At 34.4% G+C, this 18,586-nt stretch overlaps 1 protein-coding gene across 10 annotated transcripts in view; it reads left to right on the top strand.

Annotated features, from left to right (window-relative positions):
• Positions 1 to 13,188, top strand: part of LOC125657253 (protein kinase C delta type-like) — a 58,384-nt gene extending 45,196 nt beyond the window's left edge. For all 10 annotated transcript variants that reach the window (XM_048887947.2, XM_048887942.2, XM_048887944.2 and 7 more), the window contains 11 exons: positions 125 to 210; positions 953 to 1,082; positions 1,328 to 1,467; positions 2,061 to 2,237; positions 5,589 to 5,762; positions 6,741 to 6,832; positions 7,007 to 7,069; positions 7,172 to 7,310; positions 7,573 to 7,761; positions 9,414 to 9,554; positions 10,589 to 13,188. In XM_048887947.2, the coding sequence (XP_048743904.1) occupies positions 125 to 210; positions 953 to 1,082; positions 1,328 to 1,467; positions 2,061 to 2,237; positions 5,589 to 5,762; positions 6,741 to 6,832; positions 7,007 to 7,069; positions 7,172 to 7,310; positions 7,573 to 7,761; positions 9,414 to 9,554; positions 10,589 to 10,735 (1,478 nt within the window). In that variant the 3' untranslated portion in view covers positions 10,736 to 13,188. The remainder of the gene's footprint in view (positions 1 to 124; positions 211 to 952; positions 1,083 to 1,327; positions 1,468 to 2,060; positions 2,238 to 5,588; positions 5,763 to 6,740; positions 6,833 to 7,006; positions 7,070 to 7,171; positions 7,311 to 7,572; positions 7,762 to 9,413; positions 9,555 to 10,588) is intronic.
• The last annotated feature ends 5,398 nt before the right edge of the window (positions 13,189 to 18,586 follow it).

The following is an 18,586-nucleotide window of genomic DNA, read 5'->3' as shown; positions in this document are numbered from 1 at the left end:
ACTGAGGAGTAGAAAGAAGATGATGCTAGATTTGATGTTAATTGACATGACCTGTTGACCTTTACTGAGTAGTAGAAAGAAGATTATGCTAGATTTGATGTTAACTTTTTCTGTGTTATTTCAGTCTGTAACTGTGCAGTCCATAAGAAATGCCATGAGAAGATTCTTGGACAGTGTCCAGGCAGTGCCAAGGACAGCAGAGAAACCAAGGTCAGGGAGAGGGAGAAAGAGAGACAGAGAGAGAGAGAGAGAGAGAGAGAGAGAGAGAGAGAGAGTTTTAGTTTTACTATAATGTATTGTTTGTACTTTACTTGTATTGGTGTTCTCAATTTTGAAAGACCAAATATTCTTCCTACTGTAAACCAACATATACACAGGAATCAAATCACCACTGGTGACGTGGTATTTGGTCAGGTGATCTTTACAAGGGAGACAACAAATATCTGCAGGAAGTGGTGCTAGTATTGTTGTGTGCAACAAATTTTGCATAGAAGAAAGTCTGCAAACCCTACATATTTTGTATTTCATTCTCGGTAGAAAAAAAAAAAAGATTGACTTTGGTAGTCAACAATACCCTTATCAAAATGGATTACTTCTAATTTTTAGTAATTTAAGTTTTCGAGGGTGAGGAATGACAACAGCACAACCAGACACGCGAAAGCTGGTTTATAGTATTGTAAAATACACACAAAAAAAAAAAACAAACAAAAAAAGAAAGAAAAAAAAAAAGATTTGGACAGATAGCTGATGCAGTTTCACCTTTAAGACTGTAGATACTTAATTGTTTTATGTACAACTATTCTGCGAATGTCACATGATTATCAGAATTAGTTGCAGACAATAACAAAATTACTATTGGGCATGTTTGATAAAAGTTGATATTACAATATTGCAGTATTCATAACTGATGTATAATTGTGATAAGTCATTTTTATATTTTCTTTTATTTCAGCTGATGTCAGAAAGATTCAACATCAATGTTCCCCACAGATTTAAGGTTAACAATTATATGTCACCGACCTTCTGTGATCACTGTGGTACCTTGCTGTATGGATTGTTCAGACAGGGGCTCAAATGTGAAGGTATGAAACAAGTCTGTACACAACCATGAAATTAGCGTACCTGTAATTCAGGGCAGACAAAACTGTCTGTCATATACAGGCTGTGAAACAAAATGTTTTGACTCAGAATCATTATTCTCATCTCAGATTAGTAGTATGTGAATAAAGGTGTTGAAATGATATAAATTGTTCAATGTCAAATTTTCCAGAAAATTTTTGTAGTCCTTGCATAGCATTAATGTTGGTTCATTTTGTTTCTATTTCAGTGTGTGGAACAAATTGTCACAAAAAATGTGAGAAATTCATGCCTAACTTATGTGGTGTTAATCAAAAGATGTTAGCAGAAGTTCTGTCACAAGTCAGGAAAGCTCCCTCCGTTAGTCAACGAAAGCAAGGCACAACTTCGGTAAGGGTGAGGCTAATACCAGTAGAGTTACCTATTTCAGATCAAATCAGAACGATAAAATAAAGAAGCTGATTTGATGGGGATTTATAGACCAAAGTATGAATATTCAAAGTAGGCTGACTAGAATGTACAAATATTCAAAGTGTGTTATGTATATGAGATTTAAGACTGAAGAAGAGTTGGCAGAGTCCATCTATTATGTGTTACTGTTTTTTGTTTGGGAATTGGGAACAGACGTAAAACCAAGATTTCAAACTGGCATAACATCAGATTTTTGTGACTTGTTGATTATTCATAAAATTTCATAAAATAAACTGTTCCTGATGTTTATGAAGTTAATGCTGGTATAAGTTGATTTATCTACCCCCCAAGAGCAATATTCCCAGAATTTCAAATACTCTTCCACTTACAGAACAACGTGATAATTCCCAATAAATCTATGGTATTGCACAAATGACTGTCATTAGATTTCAGTGATACATGCTTTGTATGTTATACAGAATATAAATGTGTGTTGTTGTTTTTATGGAGGAAGTTGAATATATTGAATCATAATTTTTTTTTAATGATTATCTCTTCCTTTTTTTTTAAAGAACAATCAAGAAGATAGTAGCTCTGATGATGAGGCTCAAGGATATGAACAAATCTGGGATAAAAATGGACCCCCTCTCGAGCCCCCTGGCAGCAAGCCACCAGCAGCTCCAAGGAGAAAGTTTTCTCCCACCGATTTCACTTTTCTCAAGGTTCTCGGCAAAGGAAGCTTCGGAAAGGTAAAATTTAAAAAAAAATATATAATTACACTTAGATGGCACATATATATGAAAGACATTTACACTATGGTTGTTCAAAGCTATGACAGAATTTTTAGAAATTAATTTGTCTTTTTAAGGGTTAAATACTACTACAGTAACATCCTGTTATTACGTTTCTCAATTATTCACAATAAGATGCTAATAGAATCCTTCATTAGTACGAGTGTGGAATAGGGAAATTCCACCGAGGGGACAAGATTCGCAGTCTAGGACGAGGCTTTGCCGAGTCCTAGACAGCGAATCTTGTTCCAAAGGTGGAATTTCCCTATCCCACACGAGTAGATAATATAGGATTATTTTTCTCCCAATTTATCTACAGTTTAGTGCATAAATTTAGGAGCTTTGAGAAAATTCAAAATTATCAAAATCCTCATTTGAATTTCGATGCAAAAACTAATTAGATAGGCAGAAAGAGCATACCTGAAAATGGTTTACAATGCAAGTGCAATTACAGTGTAAACTAAAAAACCCAAGGTTGTCCACCAGAAAGCAATACTACATTAAAATTTAAAGAAAACAGTGCAAAATATTTTTACTTCACCGAGTAACATAAATCTTCACTGTGTAACGTAAATCATAGAAAATATCTGACGTCACAATCAAATGACGTCGCAGCAGTGTGAGACAGAAAAATCTCACATGGCTGTCTCACACGGGTAAAGTCGATCTCACACTGGTGATAATGTGAGAAAACACTGTTCATGCTTTGGTGATATATTTGAAAGCTTAATCCATAGAAGTAATGGAGGCTAATGATAATTGAACTACAAACTGTCAAAAAATGTGTAACTGTCTAAAGACGGGATCAATTCATTCTACAAACTGGTTTTAAAATATTCATCTAACTACAGACTGGACAAATTCTATCAACTTTGTCTATTGGTCTACTGTTAATTTTGCACACTTGTAATACTGGCGTCAACATAATGAAAATTGCCAGAGAATTCTAAATCATATCGATACTGTATACTCTCTGTAGTAAGGTAATAAGATGTGAATTTTTCTTTCTTCCATTTCCTTGTTTTATTTGAATATATTAACGGCCTATCTCTTCAATGTCCATTAATATTCTTATCCTTTTATTTTCTTTATTTCTTGTGCTGGATGCATATTTTTAAATGAACTTTGCATTTCTGCATTTGTCCCCACCATTTAATTTTTTATACGTCTCTGTCTTTAGATGGGGCATATTATGGTACAGCGATGTCGGTACATCTGTCCGTCCATTCAGGGTTCTGTTTCTATCTTCATTACTCTGTCACATATCAAGCTGAAACTTGCTATGTAGCTTCTTTGTGGGTCACTCTAGCATACGATGCAATTTTGATCCATTTCGATCTGTCTTGCAGGAGTTTTGCCCCTTTATTTGAAATTTAATATCTATGGAGAGTACATGATTTGTCCGTAAACATCCTTCCACAATTTTTTTCAAGTGAGGACCTTCTTATTCTACAGAGTGTTTGTATGGGGATTGAAGATATGCATGTCGCAGGAAATTTGATTTCTTAAAAAAAATTTTTTTTTTTAGAAAATTATACAGATTGTTGAACTTGGTCTGTTTTGAGGAAATGAAGTAAATGACCTGCTGTGTCCTTTGAACAGTTTTGAAACTAGGGCATTTGTAAATAACTAGATGTGCATAGTGCAAGGGTTTTTATCAATTCTCAACAATTTTTGATTTTCTTTGATGTTTAGTATATTTACTAGTTGTTGAACTTGGTCAAATTAAGGGAAATGTTTTACACACTAAACTCTTGGTTTGTCTATTTACCTCCTGTCACAGTACGGTGTAGAGAAAGTATGTCACAGCCTGATGATGGCTGATACTACCCGAAGCACAGTTTCTACAAACCATGTCTTAAGAAAAACTCCCTATATAAGCTTTTCATGGGTGTATAATGTACTGTTTTCGGTACTCTTGCTTAACATCCACTCCCTAACATATTCATCATTTTTATTGACAACTCTTTACCTTGTTCTAGTTTTATTTTTAGAATTACACTCTTCAGTACACAATGGGGAGCTTGATAATGTGACAAAATTATCAATGGAGTTAAAATTATGTTTGATATCCCAGCCGTCTGTTGATGTACAGATTAATCAAGTGCAATCTTTTAATGAACACTGCATAGTCGTGTATCAAGGGCTTTGATAGGAGGTATTCACCTGTATTGACCCTGGTAGATCTGTCAAAGGGAGATTAATCAAGCTTCACTAATCCCCTAACAGTCCAGGAAATTTAAACACCGATGGCCTGGTGCATTCCAGGGTCAACTGCTGATTGTAGGGTGATTATCTTAATCAACATCGAATATGCAGGCTGGTTTATTATGTTACCAGAATTTATACAGTGTGATGACAAATCACAGCATCTTGGGACAACGTAAAAATTATGTCTATTTTATTTTTATTTTTTTAAGGTTGGTTAAGAAATGGCTTTGTGCTTTGAAATTCAAACTTAAGAAACTGCATTTCTAACTTAATAAACTGTGAATGTACTAATGGAGTTCTATGTTTTTTATACAAAAGATATCATTAATGTTAAAATTTTTATTATTTACATAGATTGCATGGATGGGATTAAATTATATACACACTGTAGAACTATGAGTTCATGCTGTGTTTGATTACATCTTTGTTTTGTACTTTAAGAAATAAATATGCCTAATCTACTTGTACACACAACTCCTTCTTTTCATTCTTTTTAAATCTAATAGTTTCAACTATTTAAACATTCCTTATGATAATTTTTCATAAAATATGTTCTAAAATCTTCAAAGTAACCAGTGTATCGGGACTCTTCACGCTACATGTACCATTATAGTTTGTTTGTATTTATGTTCTATTTACACCCCCGCCTCCGCCCCCACCCCCACCCCCCGTCGTGTTTACCTGTGTAAGTACATGTATACTGTATTGTAGGGATTAGGTTTTAGAATGAATATTAAGTGATGGAGGAGTATTTGATTAATTACTTTTTAAGACAAATTGTTGAAGTATATTATTACCTTGATGTATAAATTGTGTTGTTATAATTTGTATCTGAAATTAATGTTTGGAATATGTATGTAATGTTTGAACTTAACTTTTCTTTTCAATATTTCTTTCTACCTGATAAATTAGTATAATAATAATCTTAATTGATTGTGTTTATAGCACACTTAAAAGATTTAGAAAACGACTTTTGTGGGCTTGTTTTAATGTAAAAGAAAAAATGGTGTCGATGTATTTTCATTCAGTGCACATGAATTACAATTAATTAGTTGTATATGAAATTTCTGATTCTGATGGAATTTTTTTTTTTTGAAGGTTATGTTAGCAGAATTGAAAGGTCGTGGAAAGTATTACGCCGTTAAGGTTCTGAAGAAGGACGTAGTTTTAGAAGACGATGATGTAGAGTGCACAATGATAGAAAAACAAGTGTTGGCACTGGGCTGTCAACACGCATACCTCACTCACCTACACAGCACTTTCACCACTCCAGTAAGTGTTCACAATGCATACTTTACAGTTTTGAATTGATAGGGTGTGCAATGGTAGAAAAGTGTTGGCTTTGAGATGAAAGTATGTTAACTGAACTCTACAAAGTAATTCAGATTGGATATATTGGGTGTGCAATGATATCACATAATTATACATTAGGATGGTCTCCACAAAGTTGGTCATTTTTCATCAGACGATGCCTGTCTGTGAGCCTGGGAGGATTGATAAATTTAAAACATAGGATGTCCGTTTTGCCAGTAAAAACAAAATCATGTTTTGTTTATGACAAAACCAAAACTATGCATTCACTCATAATAGACAGGTTGAAACATAAAATTCATAATTTTAGTAGAAATTTGTTTTATAGAGAGTTAGTAGGCCTTCATCACAAGATGTCCCCCTTGTACTTGAGGATGTTTTAGATGAAAAGTCGGATGTTATTGTATGAAATTTAGAGAAAGAAATGGAGGAGGAGGACTCAGATTTCTGATTAGGACTCTGATATATCACTACCTAATGTTTCTGAATATTTGGAATTGATCTTAATCAATTATAAAAACTTGCATTTTAACATCTTTTGATAGTAAAGGTTATTGATCTTAATCAATTATAAAAACTTGCATTTTAACATCTTTTGATAGTAAAGGTTATGTAATACATTACCATTCATCTTGGGTCACCGGATAGACTGACAAATTTGGTACAGGGCTAGTAACATTGAATGGTTGTCGGTGCCGTGAACCTGATTAGGTAGAATTCTAAGCTCTGAACACTGGACGCTAGTGTTTATGTTAATGGATGGAATTTTTGCAGGGAATGTATTCAACCTTGTTATAACTTTAGACTTCACTCTTCTGAAAAATGTAGGCATGTGAAATATGACCTCCAACCTTGTATTTTGAAAATTTATGTTTACTGAAGACAGAAGAAACATTAATCTGTGTACTATGATTGATATGAAATGCTTCTTCTTTGCAGAGCCACCTTTTCTTTGTCATGGAGTACCTGAATGGTGGAGATTTAATGTTTCATATACAGCTTTCTGGAAAGTTTGACATGGCTAGAGCTCAGTAAGTGTGGGACAGGATTAAGATACAACAATTAATATGAAGAATAACATACGTTTCTGGAATGTATTTACATGTAGATATAGATTCATTACAGAGGGGTGTAAAGACCTAACAACATTGCTGATATACAACCTTGTAGGCTGATGGAGATACAGTGTCATATTTTATTTCCAGATTCTATGGTGCAGAAATCTTGTTAGGATTGCAGTTTTTACACACAAGAGGAATTGTGTATAGGTAAAGTTGTCGATTGTTTTGTGAAAAAAAGCATTTGCATGCAATTTCAAATGTGAGAGCCGAATTGATGATCTATATTAAACGATGCATTTTGTCTTGCAGAGATCTAAAATTAGATAATGTACTATTGGATCGGGAGGGGCATATAAAGGTTGCCGATTTTGGAATGTGTAAACTGAATGTGTTTGATGAAAGAAAAGCAACTACATTTTGTGGAACTCCAGATTATATTGCTCCAGAGGTAGGTTTAGCAGCGAATATTGTGCAATGAATTCTCATAACACATTATTTTAGTCTGCACTGCTTGTGATGTTTGGATACCGTTAATCTATTTTGATGTTTGAGGAAATATTATTTCTGTAAATTTTTGTATCCTGCAATGAACCATTGGAACATTCGCCAAAATTTTATCACGGCTTAAAATCCATCAAGGAAAAATTGTGGCAATAAAGATTAGTGAAATACAGATGCTTTAATGAATGGTAAATTTATGTGCGTTTTAGATTCTGAAAGGCTGGAAGTACAATCAGTCGGTTGATTGGTGGTCATATGGAGTGTTGTTGTATGAGATGATGATTGGTCAATCCCCTTTCCATGGAGACGATGAAGATGACTTGTTCCATTCTATCATGAATGACACCCCTCACTACCCAAGATGGCTTTCCAAGGAGGCAGCTTCAATGCTCAGTTTGGTAATAACACAGCTTTCAGATGCTGTATTCAGTTTAGTAGATTTTCTTCAGAATGAATTATCCTTAGAGTGTAATTTACTGACATGCTCATGCCAATAGCATGATAATGTTTTGATACCAGATAAGTAATTTAAAGAAAGACTAGTGACCTTGGACTAAACCACATATCAAGTTAATTAGTCCCCTTCTAGTGGATTGGAAGATGAATACTAATTTGCATTCTGTTCGTCTGTCTGTCACAACTTTTGATGTCCCGCCACAAAGAGGTTGGGGCATTTAGTTTTACCGTTGTCCATCCCTCTGTGACACCCAGTTTTCTGGATTTTTTTTCTAATCGCCTTGAGATATTGAAATTATTTTTTGTATGCAAGTGTATATTCAAGTTGGAGTTTTGTTCTGGGTTGTTGATTATTGATGGAGTTGTGCCCCTTTAACATAGAAAAATTACTGTTACCAGTTGAAATATTGAACTGATTTTTTGATGAGTTACAGATTTAACATTCAATGCTATAATTTGACGGATTTCCTAGTTTTGACTTTAATGCAGGCAGAGCATTCATGTTGTGCCAACACATTTAGTTTCATCAGGTTTTAATTTAAGAAACTTAAATTTTGTGTGTGATTCAAGTTTCACTTTCATCACAGTTGAGCTTTTTTTAACAAAACTTGGAAAACTTGGTGTCATGGTTGGCTGAATTAATTCTTACACATCTAGTTCTTTTTATTTTTTTTATTGTATGAGATTTATGTTATTTAGGTCATACCATTTTCTGATCTAGTTTGTCAGATGTGCTGCATCTACATTGTATTTACAAGAGATCAAAATTATATTTCCTGGTATTGAATAATATCTGCCTGCTCATCTAAAAATATTCAATTATAATTTTTTTTTAACTTTTTATTCAAACATATAAGAGATCTAGACTCTTTGTGGTGACACTCTAAGTGAAAGAAAAATAGGTGGAATAAAATTGAAAATTTTGATCTTGATGGTTATCATTGTTCAGAATATTGAAGGTGAGGGTTGTTCCTAATACAGCTTAAGAGCTTTAGCCTGGGAATGTGTGTGAAGCATCGTTTGATGCGATGATAGAGACATCTTCATTGGCAGATGATTGTTGACAAGTTTTGAATATTAGTATTTGTAAAAAATAATAATAAAAAAAAATGTAAAAGTGATATAAATGAAATTTAAAGATGGTACATGGTCTAAGCAATATGTATTTGTAGACTTTTAAAAAAATTTTTTTTATTTGATTTTAGAATCATATATTTACTTTTTCATTATCCATTGGCTGTTGTCATAAGATTATTCATGCAGAATATTACACAAACAAATTGACTGGGTCAGTAGGGGGCTTGTATTGCTATGCAATATTTACATAATGATAATGCTTATTGGATTTTGAATTTAATATAACACCGCGTAATTGAAGCAGTCTTTGATGAAATTACAGATGACAGAATTTGATAATGTACACATATTTCCATGAGAATTACACAATAAATATATACTTGAAGATATGTAATTACATGTTGATTTGTTAAATTTCTCTTTTATATTAAGTATACTTTATTAATAAATAAAAAGTGATCGATATGTTTATTACAGAATCAATTCGTCTTTAAGTGCAAATGCTTTCTTTTGACAGTTGTTCATCCGTAACCCCAGAGAGAGGCTTGGCATGCCTGACTGTGCTGCTGGTCCGATCAGATCCCAGGCATTCTACAAAAATATAGACTGGGATAGAATGGAATTGAAGCAGATAGACCCACCTTTCAAACCCAAAATCGTAAGTTTGTAAATTTTACGTTAATGTTAGCTTCAAAAGATTTTTTTTTAGATGCTGCACAGTCGATTGTACCACAATTTTTGTTCTCTGAAAAACTACAAGGATTTTCTTTGGGAAAAATAACAAACTATATGGATGCAGTTTTGATATTTGTTGTGGAAATTCCTTGTAGTTTAAGAACACTATTTGCCTTTCAATATGGCATCCAGATAAAATTCCATGCCTTTACAATTATATTTCAGTTGAATATTGTACGTTTATCCATGGGCTGTTGGAGATAGATCTTATATCAAACTAGAGGGAGATAATTTCTGCTGAGGGTTTGATAAAAGAGCTATCCCCCACACAGCCAATAGACAAGTGTTTTATTAAACTGATGATGTCTTTCAAAAATAACTTCGATATCCTTTATGGTGTTAATGAGTTCTAGATCAATCAATCGTTTTACTGCATTTGACGTATTTGGAAACTCATTACGATTAACAAGTCATGTGGCAAAAATCATATTTCGATGCTAAAATTTGCATTCAGGGGTAATACCCCTTTGGAGGGGTGAATACCAAATTTATGCTTCAGGAAATAGTTCCGCTGAATAGTTGTACTATCACTACAGAATGGAAATGTCATTCTTCCGATGCCAAAAAGTAATCCTATGTTTAGGCATCATTCTAATAGATGTATAATGAGATATATTCAAGTGTGCATTTAGGTGAACAATTGTTTATTGCCATATCTAAAGGTTTATTTTGCAGTCAGTGTGCATTACTATGCTGCAATTTTAGGGTGAGAAATGGCAACCAACATTTTTCTTCTAAGCTGGAATGGAGAAAATGCTTTCTTGCCACATTTCAATGGTCTGAAAACCGTTTATTATAAATGTTTAAACTGCTATTTATTAAACAAATTGCACAAAAAGTCTTAACTTTAATGCTTTAAAGTTTATTTTATAATGAATGTGAAGTACAGGTTTTAAACAATTACTATTGCTGAAATTTAATACCTGTCTGTGACGTGAAAATCTTTATGTTTTACAGAAATCTGATCATGACATATCAAATTTTGACAAAGACTTCACGATGGAGAAAGTGCAGCTCACTCCACCAGACAAAGAACTCCTGAAGACAATGAATCAAAAAGTCTTCAATGGCTTTTCTTTTACAAGCACAGAGGCAGATCATTAGGAGTTTGGGACTCTATGAGATGAATGTGAAATATCCGGAGATGTGTCATCAGAAATCCCGGACACCAAGAACAAGACCTGTGATCTGTATGTAAATGTCTCTTCTGTACAGTTTGGAGTTACATAGAGTGTGTGCTGTTGTGCTGGGTTTTTGCAAGGGATCATGTCAGTGTTTGAAAAATTATGGGCCTATATATTAAGGGACCATCTCATAATATGAAGGAAGGGCAAATTTTTATAACATTCTCTGAGGTGTAAATAATTTCATTTCTTTCCTGTCTGAAGATCAGTATTGACTACTAGTGGTGTAACATTGCAAGAATCGTCATGCCAGTGGATGAAATAATGGAAGTGTACATAAATTTTATATATATCATGGCTCATATACGATTTTCTTCGTATTTTTTACTTTGTAGTGTAGAAAATTGACCAAGCAGACATTACTCATATTTACACTTTTCTACAAAATGTGTGCCTTTCTTGATTTTTCCAAAGTAATTGTATGTATTTCCATTTATACCTTGCTGCAAGTAAATATCAGCCCTTCTAACTGCATTTATAAACATGATGTGAACTGGGTATTATCATTGAAAGGCAATTGTGATAGGCAGTTGAGTCAAAGCATTAGTTAAAAAAGTATGTAGTATCTTTCTTACAATGCATACATACACAGATGCTGGAGAGAGGGTGTAGAAGTATGGAAGCATCTCCAAAAAAAAAAAGTCAGAATTCAATGCAGTTCACCCAAAACTTGTCAGGTTGAATTTTGCTTATTAAGATGGTCTATAAAGACAAACACTCCCCCATTTTATATTGCTCAATTGTTCCTCTGTCATAACTGTTTATCTTTTGATAGTAGCTGTATTTTGATTAATTTCCATCAATGAAATCCATGTTTTATATTTTCTGTATCCAAAGAGAGCTATGTGTATTGTGTGTGTGTTTTTTTTTAACCTGTGCATGTATTTAGAAACATTGCAGAATTTTGCTATTGATCATACACACATTGTTATAAATGTAAACTTTTGTTATACACTTTGAAAGTGTACTTTAAGATATTTTTATAGTAATTGAGTATTTTTGACAAAAGGAGGTAAAGATTGTAAAGGAACAAAACACCCTTTAAAAACTTACATGACGAGATGCTAGCATCGTTGTCTATCTCACTTATTGTATGAAATCATGTGGAAGAAATTTATTTCAATATGTAGATTGATATGTTTTTGATTTAAAAAAAAATTCTGGTAAAATATCTGAAAGTATTGTGATAGGTATTTTGCTTGAATTTGGCCATGTTTCATGAATTCCTGCGTCTTCTAGTGCTTAAGATTTTGTGGTTGTATTGCAGGTTTAGTAATGCATTTACTGTAAATGAAAACAAGAACAAATAGTGAAATACATAGTGTCAAGGTCCATTGCATTGTATCAGTTATGATGCTTGTAATCAGACTCAGCTAATACATACTTTGAAAATTGGGAACAAATAGGTATTAAACATATTTATGTCACTACATGTTACTGTCTGTCTGCTTTTGTAATTCAAAAGTATATTTGTACACATTTGTCATTGAATTTATATGAAGCCTCAGGAATGATTTGATAAATACAGACACTTGGCTCCGTGAGCAGAAACTGAGAATAAACAGTCCAAATTAACAATATGTATATTCCCCTGCCTTGTTTAATCACATGGACACTTTGACATTTTGAATCGGATTTAAAATCCAGTGAAACCTGTCTAAACAGGCATGCACTGTAGAACAAATTTGTCTTGTCTGAAAAGAAAGTGTATCAGAATAAACACTGTAAAAACACTACAAATATGAAATTGAGAATGGAAATAGGGGCCGGAATGATCAGTGGGATTGCACACCTGTCGGATTAGACAGTTTTCACTGTATCACAAAATTAATTTCGTAGACTTGTGAATATCCATATTTCATTTATAATATAAAGATCAGTTTGAAAATTTTAATTCAGCACATTCTCAGATTATGCTAATGCAGCCAGGGATTTTGTGCCTGCAAAGACAATATGTAGATTATAACGAAGACACTGTTAATCAGCTCGAGATATCCCTGCATACCCCTCTGAGTCTCCGGCTGAACTCAACCATATATTGATTATTCAGGAGTGAATGTTATTCTCTTTTTCATTTGTAAATGTTGTTGCAATACATGTAAATTTATAAAATACCTACAATAAAATTAACAATTTAATGTATTTTGAACATGAATTTTACTTAGAAATATGTTTAACTTTACATTCGAGTTTTCCCTGTATTTGATATTTATGCATTGGCTATAATGTTGAGACTTGTGGATGTTTTGCTTTAGTAAGAAATGTGATACAAGTTTTTCTCCTCTCTCATACATTATGATGTAGTCAATGTTTTACACTAATACACGTATTAACTAACAATACATAAGGAGTCCAATAAAGTTTATGTTTAAACTTGCAGTGTTTCTAGTTTGTCAAGTTCTGGTCTAAGCAGTGTGTCAGTGCTATCTGCTGTCATGCTGATTGTTGGACAGTTTTCTTTTCTGTCAGCTTGTTATTGATTTTATACTGTTTAATGTTCCTCTCGAGAATTTTTCACTGACATGGAGACGTCGCCATTGCCAGTGATGCAGAATTTAGGCCTTTGCTCGGCGCTTACAGCCTTTGAGGAGGAAGGGATCTTTATCGTGCAATACCTGCTTTGACACGGGACTTGGGCTTTTGCGTCTCATCCAAGGGCCTGCCCCATTTAGTCGCATCTTAAGACAAGCAAGGGGTACTGACGACCTATTCTAACCCAGATCCCCACGGAATAGCTACTTTAGAAAGAGGTATATATACATGTATGCTTGATTATGATACTGAAAGAACAGACTCAATCTTTAGGTTAGCTATTGTTCGGTAACCTGAAGACATGCATGTATTAAACTTTTGTGTGTACAATACTGGCATATATATATAGAGAGAGAGAGAACGAGGGAGGTGTAAATATAATGCAATTGCAGTAATTTGAAACGCAGAATATAATTTGCTACCTTCTAGAAATCAAATCGCAAAAATTTCTACTCGCAAAAAAAAGCGTTATACGGTATTTCTACTACCACCGCCACACTTCAAACACGCGCATACAATGTCATTTAGTTGGAACATCTCTGCTTAAAACAAGTTGTGTTATGATAATTCTACAAATCACAGCTTGGTAGTTGATGGTACGAATTATCCTGCCATATAGATGGCTGGATATGGCAAAACTACATGCAAAACACGTGATCAGTTGCTGAAGAAATTAAGATGATACCCTACATGGGTCTGTAAAGGTCTGTAGTTGAGAGGGAAGATGGATGGAATTATCAACTTTGGGTAAACCGGTATATTATGAATGTTCATATATACTATATTGCAAAGTGTTAGAAGACAGGTCGTGTGCGCTCGGTTGTTCCAGTTTTCACTTTGTAACGGCGTGGTTGTGAGTTCGAGACTCGCTTTGTGTCTTGGCCACATCCGACCCAAGATGTAAAAATAGATAGTGCCTGTTCCTTTGCCAAATACCTTACTTTTAGAGTGAGAATGGCAGTTTAAAATAAATAAATAAAAAACAAACAAACTCTCGGGTGTTGCATCAAGTGTTACATATTAGTATTGAGGCCCTGTAGGTCATGTTTCGGCCTAAAATAGTTCATCTCCGATGTACAACTGGTGGCGTCTCTGTCACAGACAATTATATCGCTTAGTTTCGAATTTACTCTTTAATAATAAATGCAAACCCAAAGCGTTATAGGTATCACGCCGGTAATTATTTTCACTATATATAATTATTTTCACTATATATTACTATAGAGGAAAAAATTCATTAAAAATCAGTTTACAGAATTGATGCCGAATAACGCAGTCAGAAACGTTCTATGTTACCTATCTCGTCTGCCGACACCAGAAAAACACTACCCTACGCGGCATTTTCGAAAATAAATTACCCGCAAACAAGACTACCCTCAAATCCACGTGTTTTTCACATGTGTGTAAACAGCCGAAGTACACCTCAGGAAATAGCCTCAGCTACCAACAGCAAATAGTTTCTTTGTATACACTTGGTTATTTCTACACATTACACAAAATTTCCTAATCAGGGGTGCAAGAATTAAGAGAAAAGAAGAAGAGGAAATGAGAAAAATCGCGCAAGGAAAAAAAATATTTCTTTAAATATATGGAACTACAATTGACTAAGTTCATTTTGAATATAATAGCCTGTGGTTTCAGAATGAGAGAGAAAAGCAACGTGACACATCGCAACAAAAGGGCTTGCTATCTGATGGCGTAGAAATGAATTTATGATTTTTTGTTTGTCCCACAAGAGACAGCAAAAACAAAAAGCTGCTTTTTCACTCTTGAGTTTAAACAAATAATAGATTATTCGGTTTTGCTTTTGACACTTTCTTTGTGTAATGGAGCATACTTAATTCGCAATCATACATTTTTCATATTCTAATCCGCCCATCGCTTGGAACAATCTCTGGTATCTTATGTCAACGCATTTTGAATTCATTAGTAAATAAAATATTCATTGGTTGTTTTTATGTGACCAAAACAATTTGATATCTCTTTTAATCCTTTCACGACTATTTTAATATTTTATGAAAATAATCATTGTATTTTTCAAAATTGGAGGCATTTCATCATAATTTTAGTAAGTTTCACACCTCGAGCTAAAGATTTTTGCGTGTACCAAATAAATTGGTACACCCCAAGTCCAAGCTTCATGGATGGGTAACTGCCTTTGTATTTCTAATTATTGGACCAAAAATTATCAATGATTGGTAACAATGAAGGAAGGGCGTCGCGCTTTCTGAATACGGTGTGTCAGTTACCAGACTTGGTATGGAACATTGAATATTAAAACAAAATGACAAACATTTGGGTGGCTTGGGCGACCAACAGAAACAAGAGAACAGACATGCTCCATGAAAATAGTATGACAGGATGTGTACTCACCATCTTGTGTGCGGGCTTCGGTCACAGTGATACATCCAGCAATCTATCAATTGAAACAAATTTAAAAGACACACAGACAGTTTTATATCACTCTATCAGCATAAGTGATCCCTTTTTGTTGGTCTCCCAAATAGTTTGTTTTCAAGATCAATTGTCTAAAACAGTAGTTTTGGTACGTTTTTAGCCTAAATCTATTTGAAACGACATGGCAAACACTCTTGAAACATGGATGAAGATATATTGAATCGTACGAAAAACTTAATTATACTTGAAAACTACTCATTGCGCACCCTCACCTGGCTGTTGAATACAGGTAAACTCCCCGTGGGGGCACAAATTATCAAACCCAGCCAATACAAAATTGCACCAATCAAGATAAATGTTGATGATCTTGATTAAAGGATAAGAAATACGGAAGGGTTAAAATAAATTAAGTAGATACCACAAAGAGTTTTCATTTTTCGTGTGAAACGTGTACTAAGTATGTTAAACTTTTCTCTCGCCACTTGATTTGGTCCCTCGCTTCGCTCGGCACTGAATCTCTTGGTACTCAAGAACAGTTTATCAACATATACTTCGTGTGTAGAAACCCCATTATATATAAATTGCCAAAGTTATACAGTGTATAATATTACATTTCAGTGGTCATGGCAACAAAACACACACACACAGATAAAAGGTGAAGGTAACCGTGATCAATCTCATAACTCCTATAAAGAAAAACAAAGTGAAGAGTAGGCAAACACCAACCCCTGGCCATACTAGACGTGGGACCAGGTGCCTCGGAGGAGTAAACATCCCATGTCGACCGGTCACTTCCGTCGTGAGCCCTATATTTTGTTCAGGTGAACGGAGTTATCCATAGTCAAAACCATTGTGTAAAGAACGGCCTGACAATTGATATGAAACATGTTAAACAGTATTTGACCCCATGATAGGTTATATTGGCAAACTAGATTGTTATAACGACCATAGAATTTGCGAAATGATGACTTTAAACGATACTGTTGAAACCCCTGCACCATCAACTTGGTTGTCAGTAGCCTGCCTCGATTTAAAAAGTCACCATACGCAGAGCAAGCTCTTGCCTATCGAATCAAATCGGGTCAAATGCTGTCTGACGTGTTTCATACAGATTGTTAAGCCGTTCTTGGCACACTGATTTTGACTGCGGATAACTCCGTTTACCTGATCAGGATATGGGGCTCACGGCGGGTGTGACCGGTCAACAGGGGATGCTTACTCCTCCTAGGCACCTGATCCCACCTCTAGTGTGTCCAGGGGTCCGTGTTTGCCCAACTATCTATTTTGTATTGCTTGTAGGAGTTATGAGATTGAGCACTGTTCGTTATCTTCACCTTGCATTTGAGAGATATAAACACCACCTGTAGGTGATAATTAGGGCTGGGACGATTCAGGGTTAGCTCGATTCGGTTCGGTTTCGATTCAGAACACCACGGTTCGGTTATTTTCGATTCGGTTCATGTTAGGTCCAATTTATCTAATGACACCACAAAAATTAACAATTTTAATGAGTAGCATATTTGATTTGATTTAATTCAAGTTATATAACTATATGTTGTCATTTGTAAACATCATATCTATTCATAATGGCATTTTATAACTTTGATAGAAAAAAAGAAAACACTGACAGTCTATCAAAATTTGTTATATTAATGTGCTGCATAAGTTTTGGATTATTAAACAAATCTATAGTGAATCTAAAATCTATATGATATCGTTTTCATTGATATGCAAAAATTCAACAATTCTATCAATTGAGAGTCTTTGAAAATCTCTCCTTTATTGATTTACTTCTCTCATGTAATGTTAACTGTCAAATCTGTGTCATTACCTACGATGTTGATTTCACTCCACCACTGACAGAAATGCTATATGTCATGTAAAGATAAACTGCAATGATCTTACGGACCATATTCTGTTGGTATCTGAGTGGTGAAAATGCTAACTCTTAACACAGTAGTGATTTAAATCTCCGTTGCATAAAAAACCACTTGTTTTCAACATCACTCGGACGCCATATTTGTTGTTTTGGTGTAAGTAAAATCTAAACCGAACCGAACCGAAATCCGGAATTTGTAATCGGTGCATCGAATCGAATGGTATGAATCGCGGTGCACCGAAATTTTCGGTGCACCGCACAGCCCTAGTGATAATGGAATCTTATAAATATATAGGAAGTTGACGAGGGAGAAGCTGAAATCATTCCTTTTGTAACAACGTTTATTCGTTAGTTTGCCTTTATCATTTATGTTAAAAATATCTAAATATGAAGCAAACGTCTCTGCGGTGTCGTCCACTTCGACTTCACTAGGACACATTTAATAGAAATATGTCCCATGCTCACATTTAGCAACAAAGAAGTTTATACGACATTCGTGAACAAAATTGCTTGTTATACACTACCCTGATTCTACCCACAGACGCTCCGAAATTGATATTAAAAAGACGCTGGTGATCAGATCTTCCAACAGTATGTTGAAGTTCCCATGGACACGAATTGTGTTTCTTTATTACATATGTAGTTTTTTTTTTATTCTTGCGGGGCAGTTTCTATTTAGATTTTAAGATATAGATGACGTTTTACATGTAACTAATATGTCAAAGTACGGCGTGACCGTGTTTGAGGGCGAAGCAAAAAATATTGACATTAGTATCTAGATCCATAATAGGGCATAAATAGCTCGAAATATTACCACCTAAGGTATGAGGCAAACTCCCCGTCGAGGCCTCATTACGTCACCTACGAATATACCTCTCCTATGTGACGCAGCACAATATACAGATTTGTATATTGTGAGTCCGCGATTATCACGCAGGCAAATAACACTAAAGAAGTAGTTCA

Source organism: Ostrea edulis, chromosome 7 (genome assembly GCF_947568905.1).
Source record: "Ostrea edulis chromosome 7, xbOstEdul1.1, whole genome shotgun sequence".
NCBI classification, from domain to species: Eukaryota; Metazoa; Mollusca; class Bivalvia; order Ostreida; family Ostreidae; genus Ostrea; species Ostrea edulis.
The sequence above is the reverse complement of the archived record's forward strand: the minus strand, read 5'-3'. Positions and strand labels throughout refer to the sequence as shown.